This window comes from Dasypus novemcinctus, chromosome 3 (assembly GCF_030445035.2).
Source record: "Dasypus novemcinctus isolate mDasNov1 chromosome 3, mDasNov1.1.hap2, whole genome shotgun sequence".
NCBI classification, from domain to species: domain Eukaryota; kingdom Metazoa; phylum Chordata; class Mammalia; order Cingulata; family Dasypodidae; genus Dasypus; species Dasypus novemcinctus.
In genome coordinates this window covers 123441041-123461271 of record NC_080675.1, presented here as the reverse complement: position 1 = coordinate 123461271, position 20231 = coordinate 123441041, and the positions used below count along the sequence as shown (strand labels likewise).

The 20231-nt window shown below is 34.8% G+C and overlaps 1 protein-coding gene across 4 annotated transcripts in view; it reads right to left on the bottom strand.

Moving 5' to 3' along the window:
• DMXL2 (Dmx like 2) overlaps positions 1-20231 on the bottom strand; it is a 214016-nt gene that overhangs the window by 23182 nt on the left and 170603 nt on the right. For 2 of the 4 annotated variants that reach the window (XM_058294193.1, XM_058294195.2), the window contains exons 30-36: positions 11365-11495; positions 10427-10512; positions 9805-10006; positions 8874-8991; positions 5513-5575; positions 4656-4742; positions 4450-4571 (exon numbers count right to left, since the gene is read on the bottom strand). In XM_058294193.1, the coding sequence (XP_058150176.1) occupies positions 4450-4571; positions 4656-4742; positions 5513-5575; positions 8874-8991; positions 9805-10006; positions 10427-10512; positions 11365-11495 (809 nt within the window). The remainder of the gene's footprint in view (positions 1-4449; positions 4572-4655; positions 4743-5512; positions 5576-8873; positions 8992-9804; positions 10007-10426; positions 10513-11364; positions 11496-20231) is intronic. The other 2 variants (XR_011648432.1, XM_058294194.2) reach the window with 1 other exon arrangement.

The following is a 20231-nucleotide window of genomic DNA, read 5'->3' as shown; positions in this document are numbered from 1 at the left end:
CTAGTTATATTAAATGCCAACAAGTGAGTGAGAAAAGTCAACAAAATGAGGAGATAGGCTATCACAGCACCACTCCCAATGACACAAAAGCAAGAGAGCAAACGTGGAGGAGAAACCACACAACAGGAAAGTGTTTTAAAACACACAGTACAGTGTCCCCAGCTTTACTGAAAAGTAGTCTACATCTTTACTTTTTAAAAAGTTATGCTTATAAGGTGATAATCAAGAGGAAGCAATGTGAAATTACTCAGTAAATATAGGACTCATTAATCTGTGAAATTAATATATTTATGTATATTACTTTTCATTACCCAGATGAACTGAATTTATTGAATACTGTATAATTCCTGACACTTCTTTGGAGTTAAATATCAAAATACCACTTCTAGGTATATACCCCAACAAACTGAAAGCAGAGACTCCAACAGATATTTGCGTACTGATGTTCATAGTGGCATTATTTCCAAGTGGCAAAAGATGGAAGCAACCCAACCGTCCATCAACTAATGACTAGATAAACAAAATGTGGTATATATATATATATATATATATATATACACACACACACATACACACACAATGGAATATTATTCAGCTGTAAAAAGAAATGAAGGACTGATATATATAACAACATTGATAACCTTTTTGTTTTTAAAGATTTATTTATTTATTTAATTCCCCCCCCTCCCCCGGTTGTCTGTTCTCTGTGTCTATTTGCTGCGTCTTGTTTCTTTGTCCGCTTCTGTTGTCATCAGCCGCATGGGAAGTGTGGGTGGCACTCTCTTTCCCGCTGGGCCGCTCTTACGGGCCCACTCCTTGCGTGTGGGGCTCCCCTGCGCCGGGGGGACACCGCTGCGTGGCACGGCACTCCTTGCGCGCATAAGCACTGCGCATGGGCCAGCTCCACACGGGTCAAGGAGGCCCAGGGTTTGAATTGTGGACCTCCCATGTGGTAGACGGACGCCCTAACCACTGGGCCAAGTCCGTTTCCCATTGATAACCTTGAAGACATCAAGTTGAGTGAAATAGGCTAGACACAAAAGAACATATTTTATGATCTCATTGACAAATAATTAGAATAAGCAAACTCATAAAGTCAGAATCTAGAATATAGGTTACTGGATAGGGATAGGGAATAAAGGATTTAAGGCTTAAGATGAACAGAGTTCCCATTTGGAATGATGGAAATTATTTGGTAATGGATGCTAGTGATGGTAGCACAACATTGTGAACAGAATTAACATACTGAAACACATATCTGAATGTGGTTAAAAGGGAAATGTTGTATATATGATAATAGAATAAAATTTTTTAAAAAATCCATGGAGGGAGCAGAGGTGGCTCAAGTGATTAGGCACCCACCTCCCACATGGGAGGTCCTCCTGAGGCAACAAGGACAAAACAACAAGCAAAACAAATAAAGGGAAGCCCATGTGGCTCAGTGGTTGAATGCCAGTTTCCCACATAGAGGTCCCATGTACCTCAAGAAAAAAAAAAAGTCCATGGAACTGCACTACCCAGCAAATCTTAAGTTAAACCATGGACTATAGTTAATAGTATAATTATAAAAATGCCAACAATGAAACACCTCAGTGGAAAGGTACTCTGACTATAATCATCTGCTGCCCAGTCTGGAAACTGCCTGGAAGAAAACTGTTCAGCTCTCTCTATTCAAGCCCTTGGAGAAAATCTGTGCCCCATGGTGAGTCTCAGCCCAACTTTGAAAACTTAATCTGGGCAATTTTAAAGACTGAGAATGAGTTGAACCAAATATTAAAGAAAACCTGTGTGTGTGGGGAAATAGGCAAGAGAGAGAAATTAGCCATCAGAGCAAATTCACCAACATATTCAGATGCCTAGACATCAGCAAAAAATTACAAGTCATGGTAGGAAACAAGAAGAGATGGTCCAGCTAAAAGAACAAACCAAATATTCTGAAAAGATACAGGATTTAATATAATTAATCAGTGATAATCACACAGCTCTCCTAAATCACTTAAAAGAATTTAAAGAAAATATGACTAAAGAATTAAAGGATATTAAGAAGACAATTGGAGAGAATAAAGAACAATTTAAAAGCTTGCAAAGAAAAGTAACAGACCTTATGGGAATGGAAGACACAATGGATTAAAAATACATTAGAGGCACATAAGAGCAGACTTGAATTGCTTGAAGGCAGAATTAGTGATTTCAAAGACAGAACACCTGAACTGGAAAAAACCTGAGAACGGAGAGACACGAGAATGGAAAAAATGGTAGAGTCTCAGGAAACTGAATGACAACACAAAACATACACACATTTGCATTACTGTTGACTCAGAAGGAGAAGAGAATGGAAAACAGGCAGAAAGAATAGTTGAGGAAATAATGACTGAAAACTTTCGAACCCTTATGAAGGACATAAATATCAATATCCAAGAAAAACAATGTACCCCAAACAGAATAAATCCAAATACACCTACCCCGAGAACCTACTATTCAGAATAACAAATATCAGAGATAACGAGAATATTCTGAAAGCAGCAAGAGAAAAGCAAAGCATCACCTACAAGGGAAACTCAATAAGATTAAGCACTGACCTCTCATCAGAAACCATGAAGTAGAGAAGAAAGTGGTATGATGTATTTAAGGTACTGAAAGAGAAAAACTGCCAGCCAAGAATTCTGTATCTGGCAAAGCTGTCCTTCAAAAATAAGGGTGAGTTCAAAGTCTTCACAAACAAAACATACTGAGAAAGTATGTTACCAAAAGACCTGAATTACAAAAGATACTAAATGGAGTGCTGCAGTCTGACAGGAAAAAACAAGGGCATGAGACATGGAGAAGAATGTGGAAATGAAGATCATTAGGAAGGAAAAGTTAAAGGGTAAAAAGACATACAATAGTATTAATACAATATGGTAACAGAAGGCCAAAAGGCAAAATGGATGAATTAAGTAATGTCTTTACAATAATAACAATGAATGTTAGTGTGTGAACTCCCCAATCAAAAGACATAGACAGAATAAAATGGATTAAAAAATATGAGCTATCCATATATTGTCTACAAGTGACCCACCTCAGACATAAGGCACAATCAGGTTAAAAGTGAAAGGTTGGAAAAAGGTATTCCATGCAAATATTAACCAAAAAAGAGCTGGAGTAGACCAGATAATTGTAAATAAAATAACATTATAGTATATGAACAATATTCAGCACAACTGGCAATTTTCCTGTGATCAGTATTCTGTAACTTTTCCCATACAAAATAACTTGCTTTTAATTGAGGAGGGCTGGAGAAGAGATATATTTGTGGATACATCCTTTTTCTTTAATCCTTTCTTATTCATATTCTTTAATTAAAATAATCTTTCTGGTTCAATAATGATTTAGCATGACTACTGTTGAACAAGATTTTGAGTTTTTCTGCCTCATAAAATTATGAGTTGGCAAATTGTTATCTTCTGTAATTCATTCCAATAAGATGTGAAGAATTCCCAAATAGGAATATGATTATCTAGAAAGAATTATGGCCTAAATGCAAATTAAATAACTAAACCAATAATTAGTTTCATTCTTAGAGATTATTATGTCCAATAGGTAGAGCTGTAATATAAAAATTAGAATTAGTTAATTTCTGTTATATTTGAATTATTATTTATTTATAAATGTTTGTTGCTATGCTATCTATTTTTTATAATTGATTATATTAAATCTAACCTAGCCTTGTACTCCCTTTTAAAATTTGTAATTTCTTTCCATCTGTTTTTTTATTTATTTTACAATTTTACAATAAAGGACTTTTTAACTGCTAAAAAAAAGCCATTGATGATACACTTGGGAGAGATCATATGGTATGTGAATATATCTTAATAAAACTGCTTAATAAACAAAAAATTGTGCAAGAATAGTCAGAAATAGCAACAAAGTACAGCAGGGGAAACAGAGAGACTTGAGAAATGAGGAATTTTCTCATTTGTCTGTTTTTTGTTTATTATTATTATTATTGTTAGCATTATTGAAATAATGAAAATGCTTTAATAATTATTGAAGTGACACATGCATAACTATGTGACTATACGAAAAACCACTGACTGTACACTTTGGATCAATTATATGCTTTATTAATATGTACCAATAAAATTGATTTGTTTTAAAAAATGTGCTTTCATCGGTTGTAACAAATGGACTACACCAATGCAAGGTGTGAATAATAGGGTGGTATGTGAGAATCCTGTATTTCATGCATGATTGTTCTGTAAACTCATAACTTCTCTAATAAAAGTAAAATAAAATGCAGAGCCTTTTATTGGCAGCTAAACCAACTGTTGTCTTCTATCCAAATGAAAGGAGAAATACTATATATTTATACTTCTCAAGATAATTCAAATCATGTGCATAAGCATTTAGTGTTTTTTTTTTTTTTAAAGAAAACTATATTTAAAATGGACTATATAGAAAAAAACAAACCTTTTAGACTCTCTGTCACATTCTTCTCCAATCCATATATATGACTGACAGGCCAATAGTGAAGAAACGTCGAGTTCTTGTACATCATGTGTTGAAGCCAAGACAATTTCATTACAGTTTGCCTGTAAGCAGAAGCAGAGTCAATGATTTAAGCAATTTCATTAAAAAGAACTGCATTCTTTATAATGAATAGAACTTTTATTTACCTTATTAACTGAAAATGCCATGATCATATCTGATTCCTTATGAATGATTTTTGCCTTTCCACCTGGATAGCCCATATCTGCTTCAACCTACAAAATATTTGTCAGCAGTTTTAGTAGTTGATGTGGCATAACTCTATAGATAAGCAGATCCCATAAAATTTAAAAGAAGGATAAGTAGCAGCAGCAAGGAAAAAGGTGCCAGTAACTTTAGTGTGTTAAAAACCAATTTCAGAAAATCTGCTTACATTCTCTGATTACTAAAAATATCCCAATTACAAAGATTTTGCATTGTGATTATAGGATACTGATTAACTGTCGCAAAAGACAAATGATATATCATTAATAACCTCTAACAGTAATATGTCTCTCATCTCTTCCAAAAGTGTGCAAAGACACCATAGTAAGAATGTGTACACATTAATAGGCACAGAGCAGAGGAAAAAGAGATAGAAAGACAAAAGAGCCACGTAAGAGAAGAAACACTGAAAGGTGATCAAATAGGAATAAGGAGAGATTGTAAAGACGAATAGTTAGAAAGGAATGAGGGAGACATGAGAGGAAAGAGCAACGGCTTCGGGTCAGAGGCAGAATCAAGGAGGAAAGACAAAAGAACCATTTTTCAGAGCGGGAAAAAGTAACAGAAATGAAGAGCAAACAGGAAGCAAGAAAGAGGAGAAAGAACAATAGCAAGGAAGAGCAAACCAAGCAAAGTAGAGCGTCTCCTACCCTGTGCCATCAAGATGTGTGAGAGCAATGAGTACTCTTGACTAGCCAGTTGGGCAGGTTAGTATGAGAGATGAGGGGTTAGCTCCTGGAACTTTAAAGAATGAGCTAGAAACAAGGGCTAGGAATACTACCTTGATGTGGGAATCTTCTGCTACGCAGTTTTGTTTGACCTGCTCCACATGTTCTTCTACAGACTAAATAACACCACACAGTCACAAACATAAAACACATGCATGAAACGAAATTACAAAGAGAGTGAGAAAGCTAAAATGGTCACTTCATCACTTAAAGATGGTAGAAATGAATTTGTAAGTTTTCCTTTAAGAAGCACAAAATCAAGAAAGAAATTAAATTGAATAAATTGATATCATCAAACACAGCACAAAATGCAAAAAGGGCCAAATTAAAGTTACCATGACTATTACATACATGCAAAAGCATACAAGCTATTTCAAAATAAATATTATTTATATACCACTTATATAACGTCAAGTTCTAACGTAAACTATTATTTCTAAAAATAAAACCCAAGCAGATACACTTTATACTACATAGATTCCTATCCCATAATATTTATTTCAAATACAAGTTAAAACACTTAATTTTAAACACAGATTCAGAATACTGATAATTATTTCACTCTTACATGTAAGGAATATAATTCATGAAAACAGAAAGACAGGGATTTAAATTGACATCAATCCTTTACTATAATCACATGCTTTTTCTTGTCATAAATAAATAAATGTTTAATAAAATCAGTCATGGGAAAGAAATTACACAAATAACTAGTTCCTGGTTGATGACAAGGGTACTAAGAGATGAGAACAGTCAGAAGTAGTATTTCTGCTCTGCTGTGGAAGAGAAAGTTTGCTCAGAGCAATTAACTCTTTCAATAACTCTTGAATGGACTGTGGCATTTTTAGCAAACTGGGCCACTCAAATTCTTTTAGTATGCCTTTAATTACTCTCTTTTGGCTGTTGTGGCTGATAATGAAGCACCCCTGAGAGCATGGGGATGGAATAGGAAATGTGTGGAATGGCTAGTTCAACAAAAGCAAAAATTGCTGAAGAACTGGTTTGCCTTTTATCAATTAGTTGAGTTTGCCAAATTTATCAATTTAACAAAAGTTTGTTTTGTGGAATATTCTTTAATATATTCAGCAAGTAAAACATTTTCTTATGACTATATCCAAAGTATCAGCATTTCCCAGGGGAGTTTTCTTTTTTCAAAATATTTTAAAAATATTAGCCATTTTAGCATTTTTAGAGTTAGTTTACCAATTTCACTAATCAGATCACTGAATTTGCCAAATTTATTTATTATGGAAATGTTATTTAAAGATTTATAAAGATAAAGCTCATGGCTAGGGAAGGTTTAGTAAATTCTGCATATTTCTGAACTTAGTGAACAGTTTTTAATTTTGTCTTTAACAGCTATAAAAATTTTTTCAAAATTAAATTTTTTCTTAAAAACAATTTTAGCATATCTGCACTGTTCAATATAGTAGCCATAACCACATGTACCTATTTAGCTTGGGACTAATTAAAATAAAAAAAAATTTTAAATTCAGTTTCTCAATATCACTAGCCACATTTCAAGTTTTTAGCAGGGTGTGGTTAGTAACTATTGTATTGGACAGTATGGATAAAGATTTCCATCACCACAGAAAGTTTTACTGGATAGCACTGGACAAGATAGTAAATTCACTCAGTGATTCAAAACTCAAAAGGTATAAAAATTCTTCCCATTCCAACTCCCAGCCATGCACTTCCTTTCTCTGGAGCCAATCAATGCTTACACAGAATTTTAAGAAAAGTTCAGTTTATCTCTGTCCTGCCTCCTTGATCATGGGGACCCTTTACTAGAGGAAATACAGAAGAGACCACTCAGCCTGCACCGCTGATCCCAAGAGCACAGAGACTGAGGGCCCTAAAAAAAGAGGAGTCTTTATTTAAAAAAAGGGAAGAAAAAGGGAGAGATTGAGTAAAGGGAGGGAAGGAGAAACGAGAAGAGAGAGAAGATTCTGAAAGGTAACACGGAAGTTTAAGGGTCAGAAATCTGGACACCTGACTTCCCACAGCACTCTAAGGTGCTGGAAACTCATACAATACAAACTGCTACAATCTTTATGAATAGTTAAAACATTTTCAATAAATCATTAAGTTTAATAATTTGAAGAACTAAATACCCAGCAAATCTGACTTTGTGAATACACAGAGCCCTAAATTGAACAAGAATTGTTTACTTAAAATTCATATCTTAGATACCCATATTATTTTATGGAATTTGGATTAAGAATCACTATAAGGAAATGCTATAAATAGTGGCTTAAATGAAAGAGGAATTGAATTTTGGCCCTGTGATTTCCCTAACAATCCCTACATCAATAATTTCAATACCAATGGGGTCTTTTATCACCAAAAAGTTTAAAATATAGAACTCAAAAGAATTTCCCTAGTCTATTCCCGTACTTTCTCATTTGAGTACATAATTTCTAAATTCATAGAGAAGATAACTGACTGATGACTAGTGCTGAGTACAATTACCATCCAAGTGGGTGATTACTGAAAAGCATTAGAATGGCAGGTTCTGCTGTCCTTGGTTTGGGGAAAAACAGCAGTTTTATAATTTACCCTGTGAAACTGAGCCATGTGGACTGTCCCTCTTGGTTTCCACTTCTCTGAGTGAAATATAACCCATTTTTCTTTTGGCTGCCAAATACTTAATAACATTTGACACACTACTCTGAACACTTTAAATTGCCTAATACTTCATTAAATGGTCCCAAAAGGACTGAATGCTCATATAAAAGGTCTGTGTAACTCTCATTTTAGAAGGAAGATATATAATTTTAAGTTACTAAAATTGACAGCTTCCCAAATTCCTGATTCTTCTTAAACCATGTATGATTATACCACTAATTTATATTTAGCTTATAAGTCATCATGCCATGCAGAACGTATGCATTGCTTTGTAAAAATGATCTTCCTCTTATATTTGATATTTCTGTAGTTCATTCTGTGTCACAAAATTTTCCTGAATTTGTTGCTTTCCAAGTTATTCCTATTCATTTCTGGATGCTAAAAAATAAAATGCTTTTAAAGGGCTATGTTGTAGTTCTAAATAAACAATATTCAGAAAACTATATTGTAGAGTACACTCATTTATATTTTAAATCCCTCAAACCATTCATTACAATGTTTATCTAGATGTAAAATCTCAATGGCAAATATTACAAAGGAGGTAGCAATGATTATTTGATTGTACATGATTTGTCAAGGGACCTGTGTGGTTTCGTTGCTATAAAATGAAAAATTTAAGATTTTATCTCAAAAGCAGTTCACTGTGGTTCAAAACTTTGACTATTACCAATGATATATAAAAGATGACAAAGTTCCAACCAAAAAGAAAATTTCAAAATAAATCAGGCAATAACTTCATCAGAGAGTTAAACGAAATAACAGTAGAAAATATATTTCTCCAAATACCTCACTCTGCTTTCTTTTCTTAGTGAAAATATATCTAATAAATGTCTCTTGAAGGACTTCTTGTTTAACAAGGAAATGCCAAAGTCGCTTGACTGGAAGTGCAGAAGAATCCCGAGATCTATTTGAAAAAATTTAACACATTGCACCATATTTAGTCTATAGAAAATGTTTCATATTTGTAGATATTTTTTAAAAAAAACCTTCCATAATCTACTGCAGAAAAGATACAGCATTAAGTGCAACCAAATTTTAAAATTTATTTCATCACATTTTTTAGTTTTCTTAAAAAGTAATCCTTCTTCTAGCAATTAATTACAGGCTCTCGGAATGAATAGGTTGAGCTAACAGTCAAATGAATCTCTTATTAATCTATTTCTAAATTATATTTCAGATTATAAAGTCAAAGGTTTAATTTATAAACAGAGTAAAAAGCCTTGCTCATTCAAGTTTATGAGCAATATTCTTAACCATGGCTACTTGTCTCAAACAAAGGCATGCTGCTTATCAAAAGGGTCCTGAATAAGCAGCAGGTGATCAAAACTCAATTTAAAAACCTCAGTGTGTATACTGTTAAATTACTGATAAAAGGTCGGTTGGTTACACCTTGTTTACATATACAGATTATTATCCCCCTCCCCCGAAATTTCTGTAAGAGTTCTTAAAATAACAATAAAAATACAAAAGTTAGTAACAATAAAGTTTTTTTTCCTGAGTATAAAAGTAACACATCTGCTGAACTAGAGGTAATACTGGGGAAAATTATTTTCTATCCAGATTTCTCATGTTTTCCTTACAGTATATTGCTCGAAACAGTTTTGCAAGTTCAAAAGTAATGAACATTTTGAAGGCTACTGGCAAATTTTATCAAATTGCTTTCTATAAAAGTTAAAGCAAGTCACACTCTCATTAGCATTATGAATTGCCTTCTTACTTGAATGGAGTATTTTCAGGTTCTAGCATTGCTTTATTTCGAAGAATTGCTGGTCCAGCTCCTACTGAAAGGTCAGTAGGATATGTGTTGATGTAGTTAGGGGGTGGACCTTCAAATTGATCCATTTTTTCTTGCAAGATCTGTTCCCAGTTCTCCAAGTTTTTAATTATAGCAATACCTAATGGTGATGTTACAGGCAGCTCTAAAAGGTGATAGAATATATAATTTTATTTTGATTAAAAATACTGATCATCAACTTATTTTAAAAATTTGAATTCATAAGCCAAGATTTCTGAAAACACAAATAAATCTGAAAATGTTACTCTAATACCACTTGGTTTCTTAATGCTTTCAATAAAACAAACAAAAAAACCCAACTCTTTAAAATGAGTTTAGAAAATGTCTAGCTTCTCCAGTCTGATGTCCTTGTTCTTTCAACATTCCAGATAGTGATTTTTGCTATAACTTAGAATGACAGACTAGAGCCTAAAATAAACAAGACCTCATAAAATCTGTAATGTAGAATTTTTTTTAGCACCAACTTTTATATAAAATTTGTAAAAAGGGAACCTTGATGGTAATTCATTAGATTTAAATAACAATTTTCAAATTCCAAACTCACCAGAAAACTCTAATCCAGCAATGGGAAAGAAATTTCTGATGTTGTGAAGTACTAGTTTAACCATTGTCAAATGAAGGAGAGCCCAGCTGTTCAGGGGGACAAAAAAATATTCTCCTTAATTGAAAAATAAAACCATGTTTTCCTTTACTCTTTAAAGAAACTGCAAGATAGAAATATTAAATGAACTGAGAACATCAGAATTACCACAGAGCTAAACAAAAACCAGATGCTACAAACATATATTACATTCCATTACTATAGGCTATTTGCACTGTGCAAACCCAACTCCCTCCAGCAGTATACCAAAAACTAAGGAAGGAGAGATGGATATTGTAGAACATCAGAACACTAATTCTACATATAATTCCTGGCAGATTAGCTAAAGGGGTATAGGCCAGGGCAAAAGCCCAACCTGGAGGAAAAAGAGGTATCTGCATTTTGTTATCCAAATGAATTTCTACAGAGAAATGTGAGAGGGTGAAAATGTTGAGCAGAGAAGCAAAATGTTCCCTACCAATTATTTAGCCCCCTTCCCAGTACAGAATAAAGGCTGTATTGACTTTTACTATTCAAATATGGCACTTTTGTACCTCTGAAAAGAAAAGACATGTAAAAATAATCATACTTGCAATATATGAAAATTACCTAGTGGAAAAAATATTTACTGTACAGTCACATGGAATCCAGTTGAGCACATCAATACATTATATATATTTTCTCACTAAAATTATGTTTTCACTCTGTATGAAAGGTATTCTTTACATCTAGATGTGAAGGAAAACTCTACCCTTAGAAATTTACTTCAAAGGTATAGAATTCCTAATCTGGAAATATAAGTCAGTTCTTGCATAAAATCATGTTAACGATGTTACTTAAAATTTAAAACATTAAGTTTTTCTACAAAAGAAATACCAGTAGGGAAATAAGGTCTCATTTACCTATAGGAATTTGGATCTTGGTGCTCTTGGATTTGTGTATCTGAAAAAAAAGCATCATCTTCTTCTTCATCACTATGAATGCTTTCATCTGAATCATATATAACAGCACTATCAGACAAGGGAAGAAATGGCTGCAATGAAAGGTAAAGTTTTAAAAATATACATAATTGATTAATTTGTCCTAATTTAAAATGGAATATTTTAAATGGTATCAATCTAAGTAAAAATTTTCTTTTGCATAAGATATGTTGCTAGACCTAGAGAAGTCAAGAAAACCACCTAAAATTCTTATATTCAGTAAATAATCTAGTAGCTATATACATATTTTATATACCAATAGTTTTCTTATATATCAGAAATAACCAGTTAGAAAAGTCTAAAGAAAAAAAAGATATGATGAAAAACATATAATATCAAGGGAAAAACTTGAAGACTGTGCGAGAGTAATAATGAAGGAAATTACAAACCCTTCTAAAAGGTATATAGGAGATCAAAACATGTAAAAACTATCATTCTTTACAAGTTAATTTATAGGTTTTCTAAAGTTCACAGGGAAGAAAAATTCGATGAGATTAGCTGAGAAGTCTTTTAAAAACAAAAGATAGCATTTCTTAAGGATATTAAAATAAGAAATTAAGAAGTATTTAAGAGAACTAGGAAAGTAACAATTGATCAATGGAAAAATTTGGTCCAAAAAGAGATTTTGTATAAGAATTTAATCTATGGCAAAGACATCATAAGTCATTGGGGGCGGGGGGGGGAAAGGAAAGATTATTTAATGAATGATGCTAGAACAACTAGTTAGTAATTTGTGGAGATAGAAAATAAAAAGCGGGAAGCAGATGTGGCTCAAGTGATTGGCTCCTGCCTACCACACTGGAGGTCCATGGTTAGGTTCCCAGTGCCTCCTAAAGAAGACAGTGAGCTGGCACGATGGGCAGGAATGGCAAACTGACACAAGATGATGCAAAAAAAGACACAAGAAGAAAATCATAATGAGAGACACAACCAAGCAGGGTACCTCCCAAAGAGGATGAGCAGGATGGTGAGCTGACATAACAAGATGAGGCAACAAGAGACACAAGAGGAAAAGCATAACAAGAAACAACAAAGCAAGAAATGGAGGTTGCTTAAGCGATTAGGGGCATCCCTCCCACATTGGAGATTCCAGGTTCCGATCCCAGTGCCTCCTATAGAAACAAAGAAGAGGAACAGACACAGCAAGTGCAAACAACGAGGAGATGGGAAGATAAATAAATAAAATAAATCTTGAAAAAAACAAGAAGTTAAAGAGGGAGATAAAGACTTATCTTTGCTTTATTCCAGAAGACATTAGGTATTTGTCAAAACCTATAAAACTGTACAACACAAAGTGTAAACAATAATGTAAACTATTGACTTTGGTTAATAGCAATGCTTCAGTATTGTTTCATCAACTGTAACAAATGTTACACTAATCCAAGATGTCAATAATAAGGGAAATTATGTGTGTCGGTATGTGGGTAAGGTTATATGGGAATTCCCTATACTTTTGGTATAATTTTTCTGTAACTATAATCTAAAAGTTCTCTAAATATAAAATTTGAAAAAAAAAACAAATAAGCTAAAAAGGAAAAGCAAGAAGATGAAACAGAGGAAAAGAAATGAATAATAAAAGTAAACCTATTTATCAGTGAAAGGACTTTCTTTGCTTAACAACAATAAAATAAATCACAAAGAATAGATATGACTGAATAAAATTTTTCAAACTTCTGTAGGTGAAAACATCATAAACAGGGAAGTGGATTTGGCTCAACTGATAGAGCGTCTGCCTACCACATAGGAGGTCGAGGTTCAAACCCAAGCCTCCTGGTCTGTGTGGTGAGCTGGCCCATGTGCAGTGCTGATGCACACAACGAGTGTCATGCCATGCAGGGATGTCCCCCACATAGGGGAGCCCCACACACAAGGAATGTGCCCCTCAAGGAGAGCCACCTTGTGCGAAAAAAAAGCGCAGCCTGCCCAGGAGTGGTGCTGCACACATGGAGAGCTGACGCAGCAAGATGATTCAACAAAACGTGACATGGATTCCCGGTGCCACTCACAAGAATGCAGGCAGACCCAGAAGAACAAAGAGTGAATGGACACAGAGAGCAGACAATGGGGGGGTGAGGGGGGGAGTGGAATAAATAAAATAAAATAAATAAATAAATAAGCAAACTAACAAAAAAACCATCATGAACAAAACTAAAAAGAAAATAACTAGCTGGAAAAAGTAAGAAAAAACACCCCAATCCCAATAGATAAATAAGAACAGGAACAGATATTTCCTCAAAGTGGAAAATCAAATGGCAATGAGCTTGTTAAAATTTTTGTTATCACTAACAGGAAATAAAAACTACTTAATCTATCTAATTAACAAAAATGACAAAAGGAATACTTAATGCTAATGAAGCTGAAGCCAGAAGTTTTCTCTCACAATTCCAAAGAAAGTATAAATTAGTAATCTGGAAAGTAATCTGGTATTATGTATCAAAAGCCTTATTTAGATTTATGACCTTTGACCCAGTACTTCTTAATGAAGTAATCAGAACAGGAACAAGGTTTATCTAAAAACATATTAATCAAAGCTTTAGTTATAATAACGAAGAAAATAAATGTAGCAAATCTCTGATAGGCAAGTGATTAAACTATAGTATATTCATTAAAATGAAACTATTCAGTCATTAGAAATTATGCTTATCTGCAAACAATGACCAGCTCAGTAACAAGCACCTCTAGCTATGGATTGTGGTTTCTAAATATCATTTCCCATAAAATGGAGCAAGGTTCTTTGGAGAATAGTTGTTTCCAGTTTGGGGCAGAATATGTGCAAATTACCCTAGAATAACTTGTCATATAAGAAAGCAAGGAAATTACCAAAAACTACTGCAATAGTTCCAAAAAGATTCAGGAGCCAACCTAAAAATGTTCTCATGGCCAAAGAAAGGATAATCTGAATATTCAAGCAATAATTACTAACTGCAATGGATTAAAAGACCAAACATTTAAAACATAAGATCAGAACAAACCTAAAAGTAAAAAAAAAAAAAAAGGTCTTTGTTACAGGATGCTAGAGAATCTATTCACCATTTTGAAAACTGGTACATAAAAGCCGAGAATTTATAGTCTCTTTCTCATTTAAAATGTACTTCAGGATAACCAAATGGTTGATGAAAAGAAGTATTCCAGCAAATAAAGAACGAATGACAGGATTATGTCAGAATTTTTTAACTCCCATTGAAATAATGGATTTAACAAAACAAGAGAGACAACCAGAAATTATGTACTTCCTGATGGAAACAGGCAAAACTACCTATGAAGTATCCTGTACTCTCCCTCCCCAACCCGATCAGAATAGAATGTGATGAAGTCTCTAGATTTAACTTTCATTTTACAGGAAATACAGTTTTCAAAGAGTCAGGCTCAGAGGAACAAAGTATGGGCATACCAACAACAAAATCCACTGAGAAATTCTGCAGAACAAATTCTTACACTACCTTTGCCCTCACCCCAAAAAGCGCAAGTTAAGGGAGAGAAAGAGATGCAGGTGAAACATATATATTAAAAGAGACTTAATGGGAAACAGATGTGGCTCAAGTGATAGAGCTCCAGCCTACCATATGGGAGGACCAGGGTTCGATCCCTGGGGCCTCCTGGTGGAAAAGAAGAGAAAGTATGCCCACATCGTGAGCCAGTGCCCATGCAAGTGAGTCACGCAGCAAGATGATGACATCAAAAGAGAGACAAGGGGCGCATCAAGGTGAAGCACAGCAGAAATCAGGAACTGAGGTGGTGCAATTGACAGGGAATGTCGTCCCACATCAGGGGTCTCCAGGATCGAATCCTGGTGAATCCTAGAGGAGATAAAATGAGAAATGACAACAAAGACAGCAAAAACAACAGGGTAGGAGGAGGGGAAGGTGGGAAAATAAATAAATAAATAAATAAATAAATCTTTTTTAAAAAAGAGAGAGACTTAAGACAGATCAACCAATTATAATAGAAAAATCTTAGTTTGGACCCTGATTTATTAAACTAATTATACAAGAACATTTAAGAGACAATTGGGGAAGTGGATTTGGCTCAATGGATAGAGCATCTACCTACCACATAGGAGGTCCAGGGTTCAAACCCAGGGCCTCCTGACCCATGTGGTAAGCTGGCCCACGTGCAGTGCTGATGCACGCAAGGAGTGCCATGCCACGCAGGGGTGTCCCTCGTGTAAGGGCCCCACGTGCAGGAAGTATGCCCCATAACGAGAGCCACCCAACGTGAAAAAAGTGCAGCCTGCCCAGGAGTGGTGCTGCATGCACGGAGAGCTGATGCAGCAAGATGGCACAACAAAAAGAAAAACAGATTCCTGGTGCTGCTGACAAGAATACAAGCAGACACAGAACACACAGCGAATGGACAACAGAGAGCGGACAACTGGGGGGGAAGGGAGAAGGGGAGAGAAATAAATAAAAAAGAAATCTTTAAAAAAAAAGACAATTGGAAAAATGTGAACACTACTGACATACTTGATATTAAGGAATGTGTGTATGTGTGTGTTTGTGTGTGTGTGTGTGAGAGAGAGAGAATGTTATTGTGGTTCTATTCAAACTCTTCTTTTAAAAAAATAAATACAAAAATATTTGTAAATGAAATTTTATGATATCTGGGATTTGTTTCCAAACAATCTGAGGATTGGGCAGAGGTATAAATGAAAGAATATTATTCATGAGATGATAATTTTGAAACTGGATGATGGCACACAAGATTTATACACTATTATTTCTCCTTGAATGTATGTTACGAGTTTTCCATAATAAAGAATTTGTTTTTTAAAATAGCTATGATATGATTTTTAAAATAACTCTTTTATTAGATAAGTTGTACATATAAAGAAAAACCATGCAGAAAATAGAGTTCCCTTACCCCTCCCCCATCCCCATTATTAACAATTTGCATTACTGTGGTACCTGTAACAATGGATGAAACAACATTATTATGATACCATTGACATAGTCCATAATTTATATTGGGATTCACTGTGTTGTACATTTCTATGGATTTTTAAAACTTTTATTCAAGTAACATATGTAAAACCTAAAATTTCCCCTTTTAATTACATTCAAATGTATAATTCAGTGATGTTAATTACACTCAAAACGTTGTGCTACCATCACCACCAGCCATTACCAAAAATTTTGATCACCCCAAACAGAAACTCTGTCCCAAAGAATTAACTTCCTATTCCTTACTCACAATCAGCCTTTGGTAACCTGCATTATATTATAGTTTTTGGCTCCATGAATATGCTTATTTTAATTATTTCATATTAGTGAAATTTATATTATAATATTTGTCATTTTGGGTCTGGTTTATTGCATTCAACCGTGATGTCTCAAGGTTCATTCATGTTGTCACATGTATCAGAACTTCATTACTTTTTATGGCTGAATACTATTCCATTGTGTGGATATACCCTATTTGTTCATCCATTCATCTGTTGAAGGACACTTTGGTACTGCCATTTTTGGGTTACATTTTTATTATTTATATAGAACATTGGTCCAATAACATAAAAATAGAGAATAGTAGCTGGAAATTTATCTCATCCAATGTTCAGAGATAAAAGGGTTAAACACTCTTTCCATTATTTTCTGTATATAAGTCCTTTTTCATTTTGAAATCTGACTGAAATCAAATTCTGGCATTGTTCCAAGCTATTGTACAAACAGGACACTGAAGGCCACCACTATATAGCATATGGCAACATAAGAACTTTTTCCTTCACCTATTCTGGCACACTTCCAAAATACACCCAACAGTCATAGTGAGGCTGCTGAAGCCCCAGCCACATGACCTTTCAGGGCCCAGGGCGGAAGGGGCGTGCCTATCCTTTTGGCCCTTCTCACAGTCTTTCGCCACCTGGTTGGGCCTGACCAGCTACCTCCTCCTGGGCTGCCGCCATTTTTTGAATAATGCCACTGTGGACATCAGTGTGTAAATATCTGTTTGAATCCCTGCTTTCAATATTTTGGGTATATACCTAGAAGTAGGGCTGTTGGGTAAAATGCTAATTCTGTAACGTTCTGAGGAACTGCCAAACTGTTTTCCACACAACAGTTCGTTCCATTTAACATTCCTAGCAACAATGAATGAGTGTTCCAGATATTTCTTCATATCCTGTCAAACACTTGTTTTTGTTTGTTAAAATAGCTATTCTGGTGGATGTGAAATGGTATCTCATGATTTTGAGTTGTATTACCCTAATGGTTAATGATCCTTTCATGTGCTTACTGGTTATTACTATATCTTCTTCAGAGAAATGTCTATTCAAGTATTTTGCCCATTTTCAAATTGCTTTGTCTTTCTGTTGGTGAGTTATAAGAATTCTTTATATATTCTGTAAATTAAACCCTCATCTGATATGTGAATTCCAAAGATTTTCTCCCACTCTGTAAGTTGCCTTTTACTTTCATGATGAAGTCCTTTGATACACAAAATTTTGATCAGACCTATTTATCTATTTTTCCTTTGTTGCTCACATTTCAAGGGTAAATTCTAATAAACGATTACTTAACACAAGATGATGCTTTCCTAGGTTTTCTTTCAGGAATTTTATGGTTTGGATTCTTATATTTAGGGCCTTGACTGATTTTGAGTTAATTTATATAAATGGTATGAGTCCACCTTCATTTTTTTGCATATGGATACCCAGGTTTCTTAGTACCATTTGTTGAAGAGACAATTTTTTCCCCATTGAGTGGACTTGGCACCCCTTTCAAAAATCAAATGACCATACCGAGAAGGGGTACTGATGTTTAACGTATGAAGAATTTTCAATTAGCTTGACTATAAAAGTATGGAAATGGATAGAAATGATGGCAACACATTATAGTGAGTGTAACTAACACAGCTGGTTTATAAATGGCATTGTGGTTGAAAGGGATAGTCTAGGGATGTACACGTCAATTGAAAGAAAGCTAGAGAATAACCTAGGGACTGATTAACATAATGAACTCAGAGGTGAATGAGGACTGTGGTAAATAGTACAAATACAAGAGTGTTCTGTGAACTAGAACAAATGTACATCACTCTTACAAGGTGGTAAGAATATGGAGATGGATGGAAAAAATACAATTAATGTAATCTATAGACTATAGTTAGCAGCAATATTGTAATATTCTTGCATCAATGTCAAAGAGGGTACTGCTAAGAATAGCGCGGGTATGGAAAAAATATACCAAATATACATTGTAGACCACATGTAGTTGTAATAGTCTGATGACTATTGTAATCGTTCCAATCATAACAAATGCTCTACAACTATGTAAGGTGTCGGTGGAGGGGAATTCTGCACATTACATGATTGTTTCATAAGTTCATAACTTCTCTAATGAAAAATATATTTTAAAACACCAACTGACCATAGCTGTGAGGGTTTATTTCTGAACCCTTGATTGGATTTCATTGGTCTATATATCTGTCTTTGTGCCAGTTCCATGCTGTTCAGAATACTGTAACTCTGTAATAAATTCTGCAATTGGTAACTGCGAGTTCTCTAATTTCATTCTTTTTCAAGATGGCTTTGGCTATTTGGGGCTACTTACCCTTCCATATAGATTTGATGATTGGCTTTTCCATTTCTGCAAAGAAGCCTGTTGAGATTTGATTGACAGCGCTTTGAATCTGTAAACTGCTTTGGGTAGAACTGATGTCATAACAGTATTTATTCTTCCAATCCACGAACACAGAATGTCTTCCATTTATTTAGGTCTTTGATTTCTTTGAGCAATGTTGTATAGTTTTTTGTGTATAAATCCTTTATATCCATGGTCAAATTTATTCCCAGCTGTTTGATTCTTTTAGTTGCTTCTGTAAATGGAATTTTTTTCTTGATTTCCTGTTCAAATTGTTCAAACTAGTGTATTGTATATAAATACTACTATGTTTTTCATGTTCTTGTACACCACCACTTTGGCGACTTCACTTATTAGTAGTTTTGTTGCGGATTTTTTCAGAATTTTCTATGTACAGGATCAGGTTGTCTGCAAACCGAGAATTTTACTTCTTTCCAATTTGGATGACTTTTATTTCTTTTTCTTGCTTAACTGCTCTGGTTAGAAATTCCAGCATAATGTTGAATGACAGTGGTGGCAATAGTGGGCATACTTGTCTTGTTCCTGATGTTACAGGGAAAGTTTTCAGTCTTTCAGTCTTGACTATAATGTTAGCTGTGGGTTTTTCAAATATGTCCTTTATCATGTTCAGGAAGTTTCCTTCTATTCCTACTTGTCTAAGTGTCTCTATCAAGAAGGGGTACTAGATTTTGTCAAATGCCTTTTTTTGCATCATTTGAGATGATCGTGTGTTTTCTCCCTTTGTTCTGTTAATAGGTGGAGATTTTGGGAAACGGACTTGGCCCAGTGGTTAGGGCGTCCGTCTACCACATGGGAGGTCCACGGTTCAAACCCTGGGCCTCCTTGACCTGTGTGGAGCTGGCCCATGCGCAGTGCTGATGCGCACAAGGAGTGCCCTGCCACGCAGGGGTGTTGCCCACGTGCAAGGAGTGCGCCTGTAAGGAGAGCCGCCCAGCGCTAAAGAGAGTGCAGCCTGCCCAGGAATGGCGCCGCCCACACTTCCCGTGCTGCTGACGACAACAGAAGCGGACAAAGAAACAAGATGCAGCAAGTAGACACAGAGAACAGACAACGGGGGGGGGGGGGGATTAAATAAATAAAAATTAAAAAAAAAAATACGGTGGAGATGTTGGCCTCATAGAAAGAGTTAGATAACCTCCCTCCTTTTCAATTTTTTCAAATAGTTTGAACAGGAATGGCGTTAAATCTTCTGGGAAT